The sequence below is a fragment of the Salmo trutta genome, chromosome 3, assembly GCF_901001165.1.
Source record: "Salmo trutta chromosome 3, fSalTru1.1, whole genome shotgun sequence".
Lineage (NCBI taxonomy): Eukaryota > Metazoa > Chordata > Actinopteri > Salmoniformes > Salmonidae > Salmo > Salmo trutta.
The window spans coordinates 17,416,984-17,439,405 of NC_042959.1; the positions used below are offsets into that span (position 1 = coordinate 17,416,984).

Below are 22,422 nucleotides of genomic sequence, written 5' to 3' on the forward strand. Positions count from 1 at the left end.
CAGGGAAGCTTACCAGGTAGGCTATAGGCCTAACATGTTTGCGGATAGAGAAGATCTGCATTGCTTTCAATTGCTAGACTAATGATCATGACCACTCACCTTAACATTTCTTAGCCTAATTGTAACCAAATATCCAAACGGAGATTTAGTCAAAACAAAAATCTGACATTGATTGATTTATCAAGACCAGTTCCAATGCTTGTTCAATGCAGCACAATGACACTGGCTCAATCAAAACAGAGCTGGAATTATCAGATGACTACAAATGGCAAATGCTTTACACTTATACGCCAGGTCGCAATTGTAAATGAGAACTTGTTCTCAACTTGCCTACCTGGTTAAATAAAGGTGAAATAAAATAAAAAATTATTCTAACCAGTGGTGAAGTGCTGTTTGTTTAGGTAGCCTACCATAGCACCATTTTTTGAATTATTATTACATCATCATTTCTGAATGAAAGTTGGTACCAACATGTAGCCTAGTGTATAAAATCATTTTAGAATATAAATACAATGTATCATCCAAATTGCACGGTTGCCTATGCCTACACATAAGTGGCTCAATGAAAATGTTATATTTTTTTAAATCCTAAAACACCAAATTACGCCTGCCTTATTGTAAATTAGGCATCACTGTCAATTGTGAATGATAATTATTCACATTTTACACCTGAAACGTCCATGCTGCATGCATGCCAACCGTTTGATCCCAATCAGTTTCATGGGAATATGCATTTCAATCTTCTTGAATGATGTAGACTAAGTAGTCTAACTACTTGTTTAATCTAATGTTAGAGCAGATGGAGTTCAACACAGCCACTTAATCACAGCATATTTTAGACATATGACACCTGCTGTTGAGTTCTGGCCACATGAGAAAAAAAATGCTTTATTTCAGAACAATCATCCTAAATTGTCATAATAAATGACGTACTGTTTTTGGTATAAGAGTAGCCTAACATTATCCATGCTATTATATTAAATTTGTTATGTAGATTACTAATTAAATATGAAGTGATCTTGCAAGACATAGCACCATTCCAAGAACGTGTAAGTGGCAGTACACTGCTTGGATGACTTTGGGAGTTTCAGGTAACCACAGCTCTATGAACTAAGCAACGCATTCAGAGGACACTTTTTTTTACATCATTGCAGCAACGCAAAAGATTCAGGGCTGACACAAAATCATTTGTGGCTGAAGCCCCGAAAACCAGATCCTGCTGACATCCCTGCCCAGCATAGCAAGCTTAATATTTTGAATGTATGTATCTATTGTTACTCAAGTCCCATCTTTTTAAGTGCAGAGAGAGAAAATTCAACTCTGTCATAACAAAACCTTGTGCATTTCCTCCAGAGATGCATTTGACATTTTACAGTCTAGACATCTCCTTTCTCTGTCAATTAGCCTACTTTGTTGGTGCTGAAAGCATACCCTTTTAGCCTTGGAGCTGACTTTCGGGCACCAGGTGATACGATAAACACAAACCATTTATGGAAAGCTAGCTTGCGTTAGCAATAAAGGCCCAGTGCAGTCAAAACCATGAATTTCATGTGTTTTATATATACACTGCTCAAAAAAATAAAGGGAACACTTAAACAACACATCCTAGATCTGAATGAAAGAAACAATCTTATGAAATACTTTTTTCTTTACATAGTTGAATGTGCTGACAACAAAATCACACCAAAATAATCAATGGAAATCCAATTTATCAACCCATGGAGGTCTGGATTTGGAGTCACACTCAAAATTAAAGTGGAAAACCACACTACAGGCTGATCCAACTTTGATGTAATGTCCTTAAAACAAGTCAAAATGAGGCTCAGTAGTGTGTGTGGCCTCCACGTGCCTGTATGACCTCCCTACAACGCCTGGGCATGCTCCTGATGAGGTGGCGGATGGTCTCCTGAGGGATCTCCTCCCAGACCTGGACTAAAGCATCCGCCAACTCCTGGACAGTCTGTGGTGCAACGTGGCGTTGGTGGATGGAGCGAGACATGATGTCTCAGATGTGCTCAATTGGATTCAGGTCTGGGGAACGGGCGGGCCAGTCCATAGCATCAATGCCTTCCTCTTGCAGGAACTGCTGACACACTCCAGCCACATGAGGTCTAGCATTGTCTTGCATTAGGAGGAACACTGGGCCAACCGCACCAGCATATGGTCTCACAAGGGGTCTGAGGATCTCATCTCGGTACCTAATGGCAGTCAGGCTACCTCTGGCGAGCACATGGAGGGCTGTGCGGCCCCCCAAAGAAATGCCACCCCACACCATGACTGACCCACCGCCAAACCGGTCATGCTGGAGGATGTTGCAGGCAGCAGAACGTTCTCCACGGTGTCTCCAGACTCTGTCACATCTGTCACGTGCTCAGTGTGAACCTGCTTTCATCTGTGAAGAGCACAGGGCGCCAGTGGCGAATTTGCCAATCTTGGTGTTCTCTGGCAAATGCCAAACGTCCTGCACGGTGTTGGGCTGTAAGCACAACCCCCACCTGTGGACGTCGGGCCCTCATACCACCCTCATGGAGTCTGTTTCTGACTGTTTGAGCAGAAACATGCACATTTGTGGCCTGCTGGAGGTCATTTTGCAGGGCTCTGGCAGTGCTCCTCCTGCTCCTCCTTGCACAAAGGCGGAGGTAGCGGTCCTGCTGCTGGGTTGTTGCCCTCCTACGGCCTCCTCCACGTCTCCTGATGTACTGGCCTGTCTCCTGGTAGCGCCTCCATGCTCTGGACACTACGCTGACAGACACAGCAAACCTTCTTGCCACAGCTCGCATTGATGTGCCATCCTGGATGAGCTGCACTACCTGAGCCACTTGTGTGGGTTGTAGACTCCGTCTCATGCTACCACTAGAGTGAAAGCACCGCCAGCATTCAAAAGTGACCAAAACATCAGCCAGGAAGCATAGGAACTGAGAAGTGGTCTGTGGTCACCACCTGCTGAACCACTCCTTTATTGGGGGTGTCTTGCTTATTGCCTATAATTTCCACCTGTTGTCTATTTTATTTGCACAACAGCATGTGAAATGTATTGTCAATCAGTGTTGCTTCCTAAGTGGACAGTTTGATTTCACAGAAGTGTGATTGACTTGGAGTTACATTGTGTTGTTTAAGTGTTCCCTTTATTTTTTTGAGCAGTGTATTTTCAGACTATTAAGTTGGAATAATACTGTGAAATTGTGAAAATTATATTAATGCCCTTTTAGTGTAAGAGCTGTTTGAAAAGCCCGACTGAAATTTCAGCCTGTTTTGGTGGTATGGAGTTTTGGCCTGCCTGGTGACATCACCAGGTGGTAAATTAGTTAATAGACCTCAATAAGAAAGTAGAGTTCCAAACCTCTCTGTCAATAATAGCTAGTACTAGCACAATTCTTGCTTGAGAAATGTATCTTTGCTATGAAGCTATTTTTGTTTCTTTCTGACCATTTTAACTGAAAACAATCACAGTAAGGTGCTTCATTGTTACCCAGAAATGATTGATATTGAGATAAAAACGGCTGCATCAGACCTTTAAATTCAGCTAGTGCTGACATAAGGCCAAGTGAGATACTCTAAATTTGATTTGAATGAGTGCTAACAGTTAGCATTACACTGAGATTATCTTAGATGTTAGCCTCGGGGAGCTAGCTAAATCAGACGCTTTGGCATAATATTTAAATGAGTGCTAACAGTTAGCGTAAATCACACTATCCTGCTAGTAATCAGCAGTAAAGCATTCACATCATTAGCTTGGCTCTTCCCAGGTACATCTTCCAGGGACTCCGCACCACAGCAGGAGGAATGATTGGGGTAAACAAAGCATAATCTGGGAGACTTCTCTGACTGCGATCTGACCTGAATTCAGGCTCCCTCACTGGCGTGTAGGCTTCCACCACAATGCCCCCACCACAATGATGAATGGTGTAGTAGGCCCTGTGCTGTATGGCGACGCCTGAGTATGCATGTGTTGTGGAATGAATGTTGAATAGAATGCTAGTTTCCATGTGTTAAGGTTAAGGTCTGCTAGGTTTTCTCACTGTTTAACACAGTGTAACAAGTGGAGGAAGATCAGTTTGATACACATTGGCTGGATCTCGCTAATCTACATTAATGTCCTCTCACCTTTTCCTTCCCTTCATCTGCAATGATCTGGACACAAAGGATAGATGAAAGCAACAGTTTTGCCATTCCTGTTCATTACAGATCAGGGCAGATGAAGGGAAGTAGACAATGAGAGGAGGCCACATCAGAGTGTTGAGATGCAGCTATTGTTTTTTTTATGTGGAGGAGGTGCAGGTGGAGTGTTTTTTTATTGTCCATGGCTAGAGGTCAAGTCTGTTGTCCATGGGTAGAGGCCAGGTCTTTGGTCCATGGCTAGAGGTCAAGTCTGTTGTCCATGGCAAGAGGTCAAGTCTGTTGTCCATGTCTAAATCAAATAAAATGTTATTGGTCACATACACGTAATTAGCAGATGTTATTGTGGGTGTAGTGAAATGCTTGTGCTTCTAGCTCCAACAGTGCAGTAAAATCTAACAAGTAATATCTAACAAATTACACAACATATACCCAATACACACAAATCTAAGTAGGAATGAATTAAAACGATATACTGTACATCTGGATGAGCGATGTCAGAGCGGAACGAACTAAGATACAGCAGAATAATATAGAAAACAGTATATATGTAACGCGTGGGTGCAGGAATCAGGCGCAAAGAGCAGAGGGTAGGACGAATGCAGTTTAATGTAGGACTGAAAATAAGGTCACGCCAAAACACTAGGCGCAAAACCAGACCGGGCCAAAACAGGACCCACTACAGTGCTGCGTAAAAGCAAAATATCACATCCACCAACACTACACAGGAGAAACAAGCCCACACTACAGCAAGTGGGCATTACCATCTTAAATAGCTCCTCATCAAACCTCAACAAGGAACAGGTGAAAACAATCAGACCCAACCAACCAAAAATGGAAAAAGGGATCGGTGGCCGCTAGTAGACCGGTGACGACGACCGCCAAGCACCGCCCGAACAGGAAGGGGAACCGCCTTCGGTGGGATTCGTGACAATATAAATATGAGTTGAGTAATGCAAGATATGTAAACATTATTAAAGTGTCTAGTGTTCTATTCCTTAAGGTGGCCAGTGATTTCTAGTCTATGCCTATAGGCAGCAGCCTCTAATGTGCTAGTGATGGCTATTTAACAGTCTGATGGTCTTGAGATAGAAGCTGTTTTTCAGTCTCTCGCTCCCATGTTTGATGCACCTGTACTGATCCCGCCTTCTGGATAATAGCGTGGTGAACAGGCAGTGGCTCGGGTGGTTGATGTCCTTGATAATCCTTTTGGCCTTCCTGTGACATCGGGTGCTGTAGATGTCCTGGAGGGCGGGTAGTTTTCTGTGGCTCAGTGGTAGAGCATGGTGTGTGCAACGCCAGGGTTCTGGGTTCGATTCCCATGGGGGGCCAGTAAAAAAAAAAAAATGAAATGTATGCATTCACTACTGTAAGTCGCTCTGGATAAGTGTCTGCTAAATGACTAAAATGTAGTTTTCCCCCAGTAATGCGTTGGGCAGACCGCAACACCCTCTGGAGAGCCTTGCGGTTGCGGGCAGTGCATTTGCCGTACCAGGTGGTGATACAGCCCGACAGGATGCTTTCAATTGTGCATCTGTAAAAGTTTGTGAGGGTTTAAGGTGACAAGCCACATTTCTTTAGCCTCCTGAGGTTGAAGAGGCTCTGTTGCGCCTTCTTCACCACACTGTCTGTGTGGTTGGTCCATTTCCGTTTGTCAGTGATGTGTATGCCAAGGAACTTGAAGCTTTCCACCTTCTCCACTGCGGTCCCGTCGATGTAAATAGGGGGTAAGCTAGATAAGTCCACTATCATCTCCTTTGTTTTGTTGATGTTGAGTGAGAGGTTGTTTTCCAGGCATCACACTCCTAGAGCCCTCACCTCCTCCCTATAGGCTGTCTCGTCATCGTTGGTAATCAAGGCTACTACTGTTGTGTCGTCTGCAAACTTGATGATTGAGTTCTTGCGTGCTTGGCCACGCAGTCATGGGTGAACAGGGAGTACAAGAGGGGTCTGAGCACGCATCCTTGTGATGTTTCCTACCTTCACAGCAAGGGCCGGCCCGTCAGGAAGTCGGGGACCCAGTTGCACAGGGCGGGGTTCAGACCCAGGGCCTCGAGCTTAATGATGAGCTTGGAGGGTATTGAATGATGAGCTAAAGTCAATAAACAGCATTTTTACATTGGTATTCCTCTTGTCCAGATGGGATAGGGCTAAAGGTCTAGTCTGTTGTCCATGGGTAGAGATCAAGTTTGTGGTTGTGTAAGATATGATACCTTAGCTACTCTGAAACATTCACCCACAGGTTCACGGTGCTTTCAGACAGCTAAATGAGGTATGCATCTGAACACAGGAGTAACATAGTAGCTTTTACTGCCAGTTTTTACTACTACGTTTTGACGGAAAGGACCACATCATTTCAAACACTGAATCCAGGTACCACTTTACAGTTCAGCAGGATATGGGATATTCCCTCCTGAAGTATGGCTTCCACAACAAGCAACCACACCCTGGCACAGGGGAAGTGCACTTTTACCTGAAACCTTCGATCCAATTACCTAATACCCTTAATCCTAGAGGGTTTTATTTTTTTCTTTGATGAAAAACCAATCTGAATGCTGAATTCTTTATTGTGTGAAACCATGATTACAATAACAATCTCGGACCTCATAAACATACAAACGATAGCAACAATATCTCTTGCAGATATTCACAAAGTATTTCCTGCTATCTAGCTAAAGGTCAGAGTAATGCTGCTCCAGCCACAACCACCACCCCCTCCCTGTTATCCCTCCAACAGCCTCCTGCCCGCTGTCTACAGATCTCTATCTCCACAGCGTTAATTATTAACGCTGCTGAATCAAATAGTCTTATCAGGGAGATAACCCACTGGCCAGACTGCCTGCCCTCCTGCTCGGTGTATATATACACACACACACACACACACACACACACACACACACACACACACACACACACACACACACACACAAATTTCTCTCTCAGAGTGCGATGGAGTGGGGAATAGAGGGCTTCTGGACAGCCTGTAAGGTAAAAATGATACCTCTCCCACCTGTGACACGTCACCTCACTAGCAACCCCAAGTTTCCTGTGGGTCTTTACTGTCATTTTCACACTAACCTTTTTACACAAGCCAAGACCCAGCAACTTGAGGCACACGTTTAAGATAAATGTTTACAGTGTAACACTGTTTACAGTGTAACACTATACTTAAAACATCCAGGCATAATGCATCATGATGCAGTTGTAACTCATTGTTAGTCTTGACCCCTTTATTAGGGGTCAAGACTAACAATGAGTAGATAGTTGAAAAGGTGCATTAAGAAACACAATCATAAACATATCGTAAGCCTCAATTTAAGACATTATAAAGGCTCCTACATGCTGTAATTTGAGCAGTAAGGCGCTAGAAGGTGTGGTGTATGGCTATTGCTATTATAAACTTCTTACCAAAGTAATTAGAACAGTAATTAAAAAGCAATTTTCTTCATACCCGTGGTATACGGTCTGATACATTTGAAGTCGGAAGTTTACATACACTTAGGTTGGAGTCATTAAAACTCGTTTTTCAACCACTCCACAAATTTCTCGTGAACAAACTATAGTTTTAGCAAGTCGGTTAGGACATCTACTTTGTGCATGACACAAGTCATTTTTCCAACAATTGTTTACAGACAGATTATTTCACTTATGACTCACTGTATAACAATTCCAGTGGGTCAGAAGTTTACATACACTAAGTTGACTGTGCCTTTAAACAGCTTGGAAAATTCCAGAAAATGATGTCATGGCTTTAGAAGCTTCTGATAGGCTAATTGAAATAATTTGAGTCAATTGGAGGTGTACTTGCGGATGTATTTCAAGGCCTACCTTCAAACTCAGTGCCTCTTTGCTTGACATCATGGGAAAATCAAAAGAAATCAGCCAAGACCTCAGAAAAATAATTGTAGACCTCCACATGTCTGGTTCATCCTTGGGAGCAATTTCCAAACGCCTGAACGTACCACATTCATCTGTGCAAACAATAGTATGCAAGTATAAACACCATGGGACCACTCAGTCGTCATACCGCTCAGGAAGGAGACGCGTTCTGTCTCCTAGAGATGAACGTACTTTGGTGCAAAAAGTGCAAATCAATCCCAGAACAACAGCAAAGGACCTTGTGAAGATGCTCGAGGAAACAGGTACAAAAGTATCTAAATCCGCAGTAAAACGAGTCCTATATCAACATAACCTGAAAGGCCGCTCAGCAAGGAAGAAGCCACTGCTCCAAAACCGCCATAAAAAAGCCAGACTACGGTTTGCAACTGCACATGGGGACAAAGATCGTACTTTTTGGAGAAATGTCCTCTGGTCTGATGAAACAAAAATAGAACTGTTTGGCCATAATGACCATCGTTATGTTTGGAGGAAAAAGGGGGAGGTTTGCAAGCCAAAGAACACCATCCCAACCGTGAAGCACGGGGGTGACAGCATCATGTTGTGGGGTGCTTTGCTGCAGGAGGGACTTGTGCACTTCACAAAATAGATGGCATCATGAGGTAGGAAAATTATGTGGATATATTGAAGCAACATCTTAAGACATCAGTCAGGAAGTTAAGGCTTGGTCGCAAATGGGTCTTCCAAATGGACAATGACCCCAAGCATACTTCCAAAGTTGTGGCAAAATGGCTTAAGGACAACAAAGTCAAGGTATTGGAGTGACCATCACAAAGCCCTGACCTCAATCCTGTGGGCAGAACTGAAAAAGTGTGTGCGAGCAAGGAGGCCTACAAACCTGACTCAGTTACACCAGCTCTGTCAGGAGGAATGGGCCAAAATTCACCCAACTTATTGTGGGAAGCTTGTGGAAGGCTACCCGAAATGTTTGACCCAAGTTAAACAATTTCAAGGCAATGCTACCAAGTACTAATTGAGTGTATGTAAACTTCTGACCCACTGGGAATGTGATGAAATTAATAAAAGCTGAAATAAATCACTCTCTACTATTATTCTGACATTTCACATTCTTAAAATATAGTGGTGATCCTAACTGACCTAAGACATTTAATTTTTACTAGGATTAAATGTCAGGAATTGTGAAAAACGGAGTTTAAATGTATTTGGCTAAGGTGCATGTAAACTTCCGACTTCAGCTGTATATCACGGCTTTCAGCCAATCAACATTCAGGGCTCAAACCACCCGGTTTATAACAAGTTATATAGCACTATTCCTGGATTCTTTAATAAATCTATAATATAATAATATATGCCATTTAGCAGATGCTTTTATCCAAAGCGACCAAAGCATGTGTCACGTCCTGACCAGCAGAGGGAGTAATTGTATTAGTATTTGGTTAGGACGTGGCAGAAGGGTTTGTTTTGTATGGTTTTCTAGTTTGTCTATTTCTGTGTGGTCTGTGTGGCTCCCGATCAGGAACAGCTGTACGTCGTTGTTCCTGATTGGGAGTCATATATTAGTTGCTTGTTTTCACCTGAGGATGTGTGGGTAGTTGTCTTTTGCACTGCTAGTAGTTTAGCCTGCGAAACTGCCTCCTGTCGTGTTTTCTGCATTTCTTGTTTTTCCGTGGTGAACGTATTTAATAAATATGATGTTGAGCACGCAAACCGCTGCGTATTGGTCCACTTTCTCCGACAGTGATTTCTCTTTATCAGACGATGAAGAACGTGACAGCATGCATACATTGTAAATGTTATTGAAATGTCTTAGCTCAATTACACATCCTCCTTCCATCAATGTAATTGACAACCAGCCCTTAACTCACTTGTTGTGAGTCCACAGAGTTGAGCTGGTACTCTTAAGAAGTCTCTGCATATCTGTACATTCACTTCAATTGGTGCATGTATTTTTATCACCTTCATCAAACACATCCAGTGTATCCTGTTGAGTTGTAACAGCCTGATAGAGTGGTATCATGCGTAAGCTCTCCACCACCTCAACCCGCTCCACCACCTCACACCCCCCTCCACCACCTCACCACCTCACACCCCTTCACCACCTCACCCCCAGTCCCCTCCACCACCTCACCCCTCTCCATCACCTAACCCCCCCAACACCTCACCCCTCCTCCTCCACCACCTCACCCCCACCCCCCTCCACCACCTCACCCCATCCCCCTCCATCACCTCACCCCCCTCCATCACCTCACCCCCCCTCACCCCCCATCACCCCCTTCCACCCCCCCCCCCCCCCAATCCCCTGTCCTGTCACCCCCCCCCCCCCCTCCACCACCTCACCCCCTCCCAGGCTGGGTAACTGAATCTTCTGTATCAGTGACAGGTTCGGAACACGGGAGGGGGGGGGGTTCTTGGCACAGGGATGAGGTGCCAGATTGACAGGGAGATGAGGGTGGTGTGTGTCGTGGAGGAGGGAGGAGGTGTAGCTCACAGATCACAGATAAGCATCAGTGAGAATATGAGAGGCCAGATGGTAATCGTTTTAGAGGAAATGAGACTATACCATCGCAAAGGAAACCACAGGAAAGAGGCTGACCTTGTGCACCTGTACTGCTGCTGCAGAGCTTTCGAGTTACACTGCAGACAGACACAGAGACATTGTGGTGTCCTAAAACTGTTCTCATCAAAAACAGGGCCAAAAAGTTCTAAAGTATCCATACTGAGGCCTGGATTGTACTGTGGGTGGACAATGGTGCAATATTTTGCGTTCTACTTATAAGGTAAGCATTTCTGTAACACCTTCCTGGTTTCTCTTTAAGATGGAGGCATAAACAATAAAGCCATTTGATTGGAAGATCAGCCTATTTATTTTTGGTACCTTTATGTAAAAAGTTAACCCAGATTTGTATGTGGGTACTTGTATTTATGAGCTAAATTTAAACCTACAATTCCTGCTTACAAACGCTTTTGCAAGACGTTAATCCCGTTCCTACAAGCAGTTCATCTCCGGGCTTGAATATACTATTCTTCATAAATGGGTGCGAGTTGACGCTCCTGAAATAGACGTAGGCACAGATGGAGAGTTAATCTAATGAGAAAAAAGTAAATGTCACAACACCACCCTTGCACTTTGGAGAGCAGATGTTGAAATGTCACGATGCTCAGGCTTAAATTAAGAGCAATACCTGTTAAGAGAAGGCTTCTGCAGGCCATTTATTTTTCACCCAAATTACTGAATGTTCTGTGTGATGACAAATATCATCTGAGAAATATATGAGTGGAGAATAATCCTCCCTGTAGAAAACATGTCTCCCCGGCTTCTGTTTCAGATGGTCAATTGGTTTCACAGATTGTCGATCTAGCCCTGTTGTTGGTGCTCCACAGTTACTTCCAATGTGCAATTTTGAAACCATGATACTCAGCTGTGGGCGGCAGCATGATGAGAATACTGCACATGAAAAGGGATGTAAAAGGAACAAGCACATACCTGAATTTATTTATACCAGTTCAAGTCCACATCCACATCAAACAAGTGGAGAACATGTCTAATTGAAGCTACTTCACCAAAATGTCCGCCTACGAAATACTGGACAGCAGACAGCTTAAATCATCAAAATAGAAGATCAATCAGATAGTCAAATGTCAGGTCAAAAGCAAATAAATCTGTATTTTCAGTTTGACGACAGTTTGACTATAGTGCATTTATGTATGTTTGTGCAGATGTTTGTTCTCTGAGCTGACACTATTGAGGCCAAATCTCTCTAGCCAGACCACAATCGCTTGAAGAAGAAGTGAGGCCATGGGTGGTATGCTGTAGCTGATGCTCATTGCTCACCAACACAGGAAGTCGTTTTCGGTTGTTGCAATCTAAAATTAGCCAAGTAGACTTCTGTGCAATGACATCCGGGTAATACTAAAGGAATGATGGTAATACCACATTGGTGGGTACTAAATGTTACTGATTACAGAGTGGTAACAAGTCTGTGAAACCCTTATTGGGCTTGTTCTACAATTGTGGCCTAAGCATGTTGACGAGGTAGTTTGTCTTTGAGAGTAAATGCATGGCATCCACTCTCTTCTCTGTTTCTCCTTTCAGCATCTGTCTCAGTTGGTGAACATGCAAAAAGCAACAGCATCAGGAGCCAAAGATAATTGATAGGCTCTAGTCGGAAATAAATGTGAAAACAAAGGGAACAGGCAGGCTTTGAAAACACATGACTCTAAGAGCCTAGTAGCCAAGAACTCCTGAAAGTGTTGCTTGTTTTTTAATGGCTGTGTTTTTCCCTACGTATGCAATTTTCTAGTGGGATTTGGATGTAGCATCTCAATCATCTGTACTATATAAGCAAACATGCTCTGGTTCATCCCTTCATGGGGATTTGGCTGTGACTGATATTTAGTGAGATTCTTTTGGCAATGGTTATGCATACTTTATCCTCTGTTTGGTTGATGATTGATGATAGCACTGTTGGAGGATGCACCACCGGCTATTTCTATATTTTGCTCTTTAAAAAATGATAAGTCACTTGTTTATTGTAACAGCTTCAGAAAAAGCATATTAGCACATGATGAGGAATTATGAGGAACAGATACTGACCTTTTATGAATTACGGGGAGTGAAGATCAAATAAAACACACAAATGTATTTATTTCTGTCCTAATTGATGAACATTCCAGTTAATGTTTTTTTAGGACCAAATCTCTGCAACTCAAATTGAGGTTGCCCAGCGAAGGTCTAACTCTCAACTAGCTACATCTTTTATTTGTTTGTTTTCTCCCTTGAGGTTAGCGACGAAAGTAAAAAAAAAAAACAAAGCTGTAATGTAGCGGTCATCTGTTCCCCATTCAATGAACTCCATGTCAGAGTTGATTATGGTTTATTTCAGTGTGCATGAAGCCAAATTTATTGAGTGATCGCTTGTTGATACCAAACGTGACTGGAAATCTCTGAGCAATGTCATCCTTAACTTTTTTGTTAACTGGAAAGCAAATGCCCTGACATCTACAGTATGAGTCCTATGCAAAATATGCCAGTGAAATGTTTACTGTAAGACCCATAGTTTTTTGTTGTTGTTCGCATACTCCTCTGAGTTGTTTTGCTTATACCTATTTGTATGTGTTAATAAATCATTTTATAAAGCATTTTCAGTGCTTTACTCATGTACTGTATGTGTTATAGTAATTATTACCCCACCGAAAACAAAAAAAAGCAAATATTACAAATGTATATATTTTTTTAGATTGTTGAATTATAACATTTAATGGTATAGTGCCTCTTATCTGATCAGACCAGTTCTGTAGCTTTCAGTCGACTGTGTCTGTTGTGATGTACATCTACTAATATCATCTCCATCTGAACATTGCTTAATATCACAATAAATATATATTTGTGTTCTCTGAAACGGTCGTGCCAGCCATTGTCACCTATTTTATTCCATCAGGAGCCCCACTTCAAGGTGCTCATGCTCATTTCTTAACTTGTCAAACCACTTACACACCATAGGGCAGAGAGTCTGTCATCTGGTATTTATACAGAGAATAAAGGTATGGAATGTAAGATGGTATGAAACAAACATGAAGCCAATGAAAGTTCTCTTTCAAACATAAAGAATACTAAGAGTACGTTCCAAATGGCACCCTATTCCCTCTATAGTGGGGGTGCCATTTGGGACGTACCCACAGTACTTCTGCATGTGGTCAGTGGATGAAAGGTTCCGAGGACGGGCTGTTTTGGAACGTGCAGCCTTGTGTTAAATGCCAAGCTAATTATGTGTTTGGCCTCATTGTTAGCTGAAGAGAGGGACCAGCTATGAGTCTGCTGTGATTATGGTTAGTAATGGCTGACCTGTTGGTTCCACGTCAATGTACCTGGGAGGGGAGGGGGGGACAGTTTTAGAGCTTGCAACCCTTCCTGTTATTAGGGCAGTAGTCCAAACACATTCATTTTACCTCCTCAGCCCTTGCGTAAGCGACTTTCCCTCTGGGGAATCCACGTCGAAACCGGATGCAGTTTGATTGCCATCTTAAGTAGAGGTCCAATTCACAAACGTTGCCCCCTCGGCCCTAGATTTAGGTCGAGGGAGCGAGTAAAGAACTTTGATCACTAGTGGGGTTGATATGACCCACAATTCAATGCAAACTGTAGTCATGTGTCAAACTCCGGTGGCCGCGAAGTGGAAAATCTAATCAACAAGGCTGCGTTTTTGGCATGCGAGACAAAATTATGACGCAAGCTTGCAAAACAATGTATGACATTAATGACATTAATGACATTAATTTTAGCGTTGGCAAATGGGAATGACTCTCAAATTGGCTTAGTCTAGTACTGAGGAGCCTATAAAACATTCAGTTGAAGTCGTAACTTACATACACCTTAGCCAAATACATTTAAACTCAGTTTTTCACAATTCCTGACATTTAATCCTAGTAAAAATTCAACGTCTTAGGTCAGTTAGGATCACCACTTTATTTTAAGAATGTGAAATGTCAGAATAATAGTAGAGTGATTTATTTCAGCTTTTATTAATTTCATCACATTCCCAGTGGGTCAGAAGTTTACATACTCAATTAGTACTTGGTAGCATTGCCTTTAAATTGTTTAACTTGGGTCAAACGTTTCAGGTAGCCTTCCACAAGTTTCCCACAATAAGTTTGGTGAATTTTGGTCCATTCCTCCTGACAGAGCTGGTGTAACTGAGTCAGGTTTGTAGGCCTCCTTGCTTGCACACGCTTTTTCAGTTCTGCCCACAAATATTCTATAGGATTGAGGTCAGGGCTTTGTGAAGGCCACTCCAATACCTTGATTTTGTTGTCCTTAAGCCATTTTGCCACAACTTTGGAAGTATGCTTGGGGTCATTGTCCATTTGGAAGACCCATTTGCGACCAAGCCTTCACAATGAACTTATTGTGGGAAGCTTGTGGAAGGCTACCCGAAACGTTTAACCCAAGTTAAACAATTTAAAGGCAATGCTACCAAATACTAATTGAGTGTATGTAAACTTCTGACACACTGGGAATGTGATGAAAGAAATCTCTACTATTATTCTGACATTTCACATTCTTAAAATAAAGTGGTGATCCTAACTGACCTAAGACAGGGAATTTTTACTCTGATTAAATGTCAGGAATTGTGAAAAACTGAGTTTAAATGTATTTGGCTGTGAATGTAAACTTCCGACTTCAACTGTAGGTCTTTACTGATAGACCCTCAGTGAGGTACTACATTCAACGACTTTTGAGAGTGAATGTATAGAGTAAATTCCCTTATGCATCTCTTCTCTCCTGTCAGTCAGTCTGTCCCTCTTACCAACTGTCTGTGTGTGTGTCTGTCTGTCTAGTACCATTTCATTTCAGACATGTATTTTCAGACGTGTGAGAGATATCACTGTATTGTCGGTCAAGGGCTCTTAAATTTTGTTAATGTCCTTTGCCCTCCAACCCTCCACCACCCACGCTGCCAGTTCCACCATCTGTCACATTGTGGCTTGTTTAGCCAAAGTGGGTGAATTGAGCGTAAAGCATTATTGTGGCATTAATGTGGTGGGCCGCGTGAAGAGGGCATTGTCTCCTTCTGGGTTGCAGCACATTCATGTTAAAACATGGCCCAACACCAGCACTCACACCACAGTAGACTCAGTTACAGTAAATGAATAATGAAGTTTCTGAGACATTGCTGATTAGAGTGCATAGGTTTTACTGATTTCAGGGGAAACATCCTGATGGTACTTTGTGTGTAGCTATTGATGACTCTAATATACACCAGACAAAAACAAACTATTAGGTAACGAGTCACCAGTTTCATGCAGTTTGTGTGAAGTCTACAGTGTGTGCGAATCTCACATTGAAGTAGCTCCTTCTCATTCTCCACAGGAACCTTGGAAGAGAGGCAACATGACCAAACAGAAATATGGTCGCTATAGCAACATGGAGGAGGATGAGTATCATGTCCCTGATAATCATGAAGAAGAGTTCTTGGTGCACATCCTTCCTGCCAGAGCCCCTGGGTCAGACAGAGACTATGCAGGTAAAAACTCTAGTCCCTGACAATCTATTAGATAGAATTATAGAATTATAGCATGTAAAACGTAGAAAACAGAGAAGTTGCTCTTCCATCTTGTATTAAAGGTATGATTGCCTATTGTAACGGTTGTCGTCGGGAATGGAGGACCAAAACGCAGCAGCAATGTGGATGCTCATCTTGATATTTATTTGAAAATAAAGTGAACACCAAAATAACAAAAACGACGAAAAACTCACGAACAACCAAACAGTCTTGTCATGCTCACACACACAAAACAAGAAACAATCTCCCACAAACACTAAACCAAACACATACCCATATATAGGACTCCCAATCAGAGGCAACGAGAAAACACCTGCCTCCAATTGAGAGTCCAACCCCAATAAACCAGACATAGAAATACAAAAGACCAGAGACCACATAGAAATACAAACATAGAACCCAAAAACCCGGAATTAATAAATCAAACGCCCTACTAAATAAACCACCACCCCGAACCACATAAAACAAATACCCTCTGCCACGTCCTGACCAAACTACAATAACAAATAACCCTTATACTGGTCAGGATGTGACACCTATCCACACATGACAAATACAAAGTACCTATAATTAACATACTGTATATCTATAATTAAACTTAAAATGTAAAAAAAAAATTACAAAGTTTTACTTTGCATTGTGTATTTTACGAGATGTTTTAAGACATTCAAGCACAAAGTAGATTTAGACTTGATTAGAAGCTCCATTGTGCACCAGTCTAATTAGAAGGAAGAAAATAAAGTGTGGGCAAGAACAAGTGTGTCATCCAAATCCAATGTGAGACAGAAAGCGGAGCTGTAAGTGAGATCTCATGCTGCTGAGAAAGGCCTCTGTGTGGATCTCTAGAGCCATCTGTAGGCCAATCAAATCCACACTGTGGGAGAGATACAATTATCCTGAAATGAAGGGGGAGAGAATAGCATGAGTTGTGTGAGTAAACTCCTCATGGATTATGGCTGGTCTGTAGTAATACCACAATCAGGGGCCGCAGGGGCACACAGCTGCTCTGTAGTAATATGACAGTCAGGGGCCCCACAGCTGTGCTGTAGTAATATGACAGTCAGAGGCCCCACAGCTGCTCTGTGGTAATATTACAGTCTGGGGCCCCACAGATGCTCTGTAGTAATACCACAGTCAGGGGCCCTACAGCTTCTCTGTAGTAATACCACAGGGGCCCCACAGCTGCTATATTGTAATACCACAGTCAGGGGCCCCACAGCTGCTCTGTAGTAATACCACAGTCAGGGGCCCACAGCTGCTCTGTAGTAATACCACAGTCAGGGGCCCACAGCTGCTCTGTAGTAATACCACAGTCAGGGGCCCACAGCTGCTCTGTAGTAATATGACAGTCAGGAGCCCCACAGCTGCTCTGTAGTAATATGACAGTCAGGAGCCCCACAGCTGCTCTGTAGTAATATGACAGTCAGGAGCCCCACAGCTGCTCTGTAGTAATATGACAGTCAGGAGCCCCACAGCTGCTCTGTAGTAATATGACAGTCAGGAGCCCCACAGCTGCTCTGTAGTAATATGACAGTCAGGAGCCCCACAGCTGCTCTGTAGTAATATGACAGTCAGGAGCCCCACAGCTGCTCTGTAGTAATATGACAGTCAGGGGCCCCACAGCTGCGCTGTAGTAATATGACAGTCAGGGGCCCCACAGCTGCTCTGTGGTAATATTACAGTCTGGGGCCCCACAGATGCTCTGTAGTAATACCACAGTCAGGGGCCCTACAGCTTCTCTGTAGTAATACCACAGGGGCCCCACAGCTGCTATATTGTAATACCACAGTCAGGGGCCCCACAGCTATTATATTGTAATATTACAGTCAGGGACCCCACAGCTGCTCTGTAGTAATACCACAGTCAGGGGCCCACAGCTGCTCTGTAGTAATATGACAGTCAGGGGCCCCACAGCTGCTCTGTAGTAATATGACAGTCAGGAGCCCCACAGCTGCTCTGTAGTAATATGACAGTCAGGAGCCCCACAGCTGCTCTGTAGTAATATGACAGTCAGGGGCCCCACAGCTGCTCTGTAGTAATATGACAGTCAGGAGCTGCTCTACTTTTGGCTGTGTTACTATGGATACAGTAAGATGTTTTTTGTTGTGTAGGTAGAATAATACTCTATACTTCCATCTACTGGAACATCTTGCAATTGCCACATCAACCAAAACTATTGAGATTAATAATAATTATATTCTTTCTTTTAAAGATAGGGACATTTCCAGATCCTCCTACGCTCAGAGTATCAGCTCCACTTCAAGTGTATGTGATTTTCCTCAGTTCTTCTTTTACATCACACAATTTGCCAGTTTACATCCAATCAACCGTGAGTTTAAAACCCATTATTTAAACATGATATTCATGTTTATTGCCATGTTTTGTCTTTCTTGTAGGGCAGCCCTATCATACCCCCACGGCATCCCATAAGAGGCCTCCCTTGTACTTCTCCAGGTAACTGAAACCCAAACAATTACTGATTGAAGCACATATAAGAGTTGGTAGAGAGTTCCAATACAGACACTCCTTGGTCATGTTTCAAGTTTGGTCAAAGGATCCATGGCATTGTTTTGAATAGGAAATACCGGACCTTCTGTCAACCGCCAACTGAAGCCCGGAAAACCAAGGAGGAACCAGTTAGGTAATAATCACCATACAGGAGTTGTCAGTTAAGAACAAATTCTTATTTACAATGACGGCCTACCCCAGCCAAACCCAGATGACGCTGGGCCAATTGTGTACCGCCCTATGGGACTCCCAATCACGGTGGGATGTGATTCAGCCTGGATTCAAACCAGAGACTGTAATGACACCTCTAGCACTGAGATGCAGTGCCTTAGACCGCTGCGCCACTCCGGGGCACATCAGTAATCATTAGTGATAATAATGTCATCCATTAATATCAGTTTTGACTGGGGTAATTGATAATAATCGGTGCATACAGAAAATGACTGCACGTATTCCAATTCATAAACATGATGATGTCAAGATGGTGATGTAGCACAGCAAAGGTAATCCAGGTCGAGCTGTTGTTTTACAGATGAGAGAGCACAAGTCGTGGAGCCTACACAACAGGTAAATGTTTTACAGTTCAAAAAGAATACTATTCAGCATTTCAAACAAAAGCTCTGGGAAAGACCAAGAGGCTGACACTTAAGATTTACAAACAACATTTTTTTTTCCAAACTGGAAACGAGTGCCAAATTTAAACTATATTCCTCTTGATATTCCTCTTTTCCAGAACATGCTACTCCCACCAAGGTAATAGTCCCTCTAATCTCTTTATACATTTCATGACACTGGTATCAGTATTATGTTTCTAAGTCCAGTATGTTCATTTTGAAACCTTTGTTGAGACTTTAATACTGTTTGGTTCCAGGTCCCCACCATCCTTACCTAAGGACCTAATGAACAAGCTGTCTGGGCTGGACCTCCAGAGGCCCTGCAGGAGAGAGTGAGTTATTGTCCATCTACCTAACAGCATAGGGACTTTAAGGGGACACTAATGCAATGTTATATGGAGTATTAGTGCCACCTGTTGATTGAATGTGATTCCACCATGAACCATCTCAGAAAGTACGTTCACCTATAGTTATATTTCCAATTGAAAGAGAATTGTAAAATGGGTCTGTCTCTTTTCCCCTCCAGCAGACAGAGAAGACAACAAAATGTAAGAGGTTAAATCACATTTTGTATGCCTAATTTTAGCTAAATGTCTATCTTTGGGTGAATCTATCTACATGGATGCAGAGTTAGCAGTCCATAAAATGTTCTTGCTAAAACTGAGTAACACGTAAATGAATAGCTACTAAGGACGTTTGCTTCACATTCATCACAAATAACGTATGCTTCATATTAATTATAGGTGGAATGCAATACACCCTCAATTAGTGAGTACTATTTAAATTCCATATTAAAGAAACCAAACATTCTAAGGTTGTAATAATAATAATAGAAATGTTAACATATTTTAGGTAATTGTTTAAGGAGAGAGCAAACTATCCAAAGATATTCACTGGATCTTGAATCTCATCTCAACACAGACACAAGGTACATGGGAGGAATTTTTGTGAAGTTCTTTAAAACCACTACAATAGTTCATGAGTATTTTTCTATGTTTATGATAACACATTGTTTGATTCTTGAATCAGGTTCCAACAAAGGCACAATACCCCAGGTAAATAAGACCTTGCCATCTCAACATTTTGTATAGTTTCATTGCATTGATCTCCAATTTACCAATAGAAAATAAACTACTGTGTCGAGTATGATGAATGCAATTGAAAGCCTGTCTTATTTTATGCCATGTAGAAGAGTCGTCAGTGAAGCGCCAACAACACCATGAGTGGCCTCAAACCAAAGATGATGTGGAGCAGCATGACTTTGTCCCCAAGGAAAGACCTTGTCAGGTATGCTGCCTGAATACACCAGGCACATCTCCAAATGGGTGATATCCACCAAACCAAACAGGACAATGATGTGCTTGAAGATTACTTGGAAGTAATGAAAGAACCACAACTATGACAGAAAATGCCAATGTACTGTAGCTTACATGATTGGCACATTTATGAAATTACAATATGCTTTATTTTTTCCAGACGTACAATGAACAAGACTGGTACATAGGAGCTTGTGATCGAGCAGAGGCTGAACATGCCTTACACCTGGTGAATAAGGTTTGTAATGTGAGGTGTTATTTAAGTAATGAGGCATGAAGGGGTGTGGTATATGGCCTATATACCATGGCTGTCAGCCAGTCAGCATTCAGGGCTTGAACCACCCAGTTTATAATATGAAATAATCTTAATGAATGGAAATGCAAAGAGCTAGAACAGTCCCAACAGCAGAGTTACAAGGTATTTATTTAAGTATTAATGGATGTTATCCTAGTGAGCACTGTTTATTTTAATGTACAGTAGTAATTAAGTAATATTAATGATACAATCTATATAAAATGATTACGTACTGCTTATGAATGTGTTATGTATGGGTTGTAACTGTGTTATGAAGTCCTTGTATATGTACTCTTTAAATAAAGTGTTACCCAAATGTCTCCCTAACAGGATGGGGCATTTTTGGTGCGGAATTGCTCAAGGAACACGAAGAGCGAACCCTTTGTCTTAGCAGTGTTTCATGACAAGAGAGTTTTCAACGTTAAAATTCGGTTCATTGACAGCACCTCCAAGTATGTCCTTGGGACTGGGCAAAGTGCCAATGATGTGAGTAGACAAGTAAGAAAGAGTACTTTACTTTAGTAGACTTTACTTAAATTTTACTTGAGTAGATTTTACTTTACTGTAACGCAGAGATCCGCCATGGCTGAAACAGCGCCACTGGCCGTCCCAGGCAGCTTTGTTATTGTTTTTGTTTTGAGGAAATGAGCCTCCAGCATCACAGTAAAAACATACATGGTAGTAGGCCTATGTACCCTGCTGTTCTACCGCACTTGCAATGAACAAAAACTGTGTTCGTTGTTTTAAAGTAACATCTTTGTTGTTATAATACTGCAAACGGACGTGGCAGTTTCACCAATATGGATTGTTGCTTTAAGTATCACTCTATCACACTTTAAGTATCAAGCTTATCCTTGCATGGCTTTCATTAATGCTTTATTTTCTCCCTAGATGTTTGATTCTGTGGCAGACATCGTCAGATTCCACTCCATATTCCCTGTAGTCCTGATCAATGGGAGGAACCAATTAGCTAACAGATATCAGGGGAACTGTGTGTTGACATACCCAATCACAAAAGAGGTTGTCAAACAACTGTTGGAATGAAAGGCCTACTGTGCCCAAGCAATAACTATCACATTTTGTCTGAGTTGATCCACTAGATTTGTCTGTATTTATCTGTTTTGTAACGTGCTATATTTTATTATAAATTGTCACATTTCGCTCTCTACTCTGTACATAGACTCACCATTGTCTTGCATCTGAGTACATGTACTGTATAGACATTATGTAAACTTGCCTAAATAAAAGGTTTTAAGGAAGCATTGAGACTGACTTAGAAATCATTTTTTATGTTGCAAAAGTAGAACAGATAATTCAAGTATAAATAAAGGAGTCACTGCTAATACAGACCAGGAAGGCAATTTCTCTGTGTCACACTTCTGTGTGAAGAACAAATCAGTAGATATCTAACAAAGATTTATGCATGAATACCAACAGGTCCATGTCTAATGTGTATTCATGTGATATTTGAGTGACTAAAATTAAAACAATATCTATGGCCTGAAAAACCAAAATAAAAAAACCGTTAGCTGACATTGACTAGTTCATGTGGACATTTCTGACAAGTTATAAATAGCCCTGTAAGTAATGAAATGACTGACATGACGAGAGGAACTGATGATGCACTACCCAATTTTGAAATTGCACCTTGTGCA

At 42.0% G+C, this 22,422-nt stretch overlaps 1 protein-coding gene across 3 annotated transcripts; it reads left to right on the forward strand.

The window, feature by feature from the left end:
* Positions 1–10,468: 10,468 nt before the first annotated feature.
* On the forward strand, positions 10,469–22,033 carry clnk (cytokine dependent hematopoietic cell linker). Of its 3 annotated transcripts, none has more exons than XM_029725396.1 (16): positions 10,469–10,751; positions 15,842–15,995; positions 18,247–18,299; positions 18,431–18,488; positions 18,613–18,675; positions 19,075–19,109; positions 19,276–19,295; positions 19,414–19,488; positions 19,683–19,704; positions 19,900–19,924; positions 20,009–20,084; positions 20,186–20,211; positions 20,346–20,443; positions 20,633–20,710; positions 21,098–21,265; positions 21,659–22,033. In XM_029725396.1, the coding sequence occupies exons 2-16, from the start codon at positions 15,863–15,865 to the stop codon at positions 21,809–21,811; spliced, it is 1,083 nt and encodes a 360-aa protein (XP_029581256.1). In that variant the 5' UTR covers positions 10,469–10,751; positions 15,842–15,862; the 3' UTR covers positions 21,812–22,033. The 3 variants fall into 3 exon arrangements, with proteins under 3 accessions (XP_029581256.1, XP_029581267.1, XP_029581276.1); XM_029725407.1 differs by having other exon boundaries at positions 19,686–19,704; XM_029725416.1 differs by having other exon boundaries at positions 10,473–10,751; positions 21,098–21,253.
* The last annotated feature ends 389 nt before the right edge of the window (positions 22,034–22,422 follow it).

Bases quoted from the DNA above. Each gene is read 5' to 3' on its own strand.
- clnk (XM_029725396.1), top strand. From the start codon at position 15,863: ATGACCAAACAGAAATATGGTCGCTATAGCAACATGGAGGAGGATGAG. The intron at 18,300-18,430 runs GTATGTGATTTT...TCTTTCTTGTAG, and splicing joins GTATCAGCTCCACTTCAAGT to GGCAGCCCTATCATACCCCC. The intron at 19,296-19,413 runs GTAATAGTCCCT...GTTTGGTTCCAG, and splicing joins AACATGCTACTCCCACCAAG to GTCCCCACCATCCTTACCTA.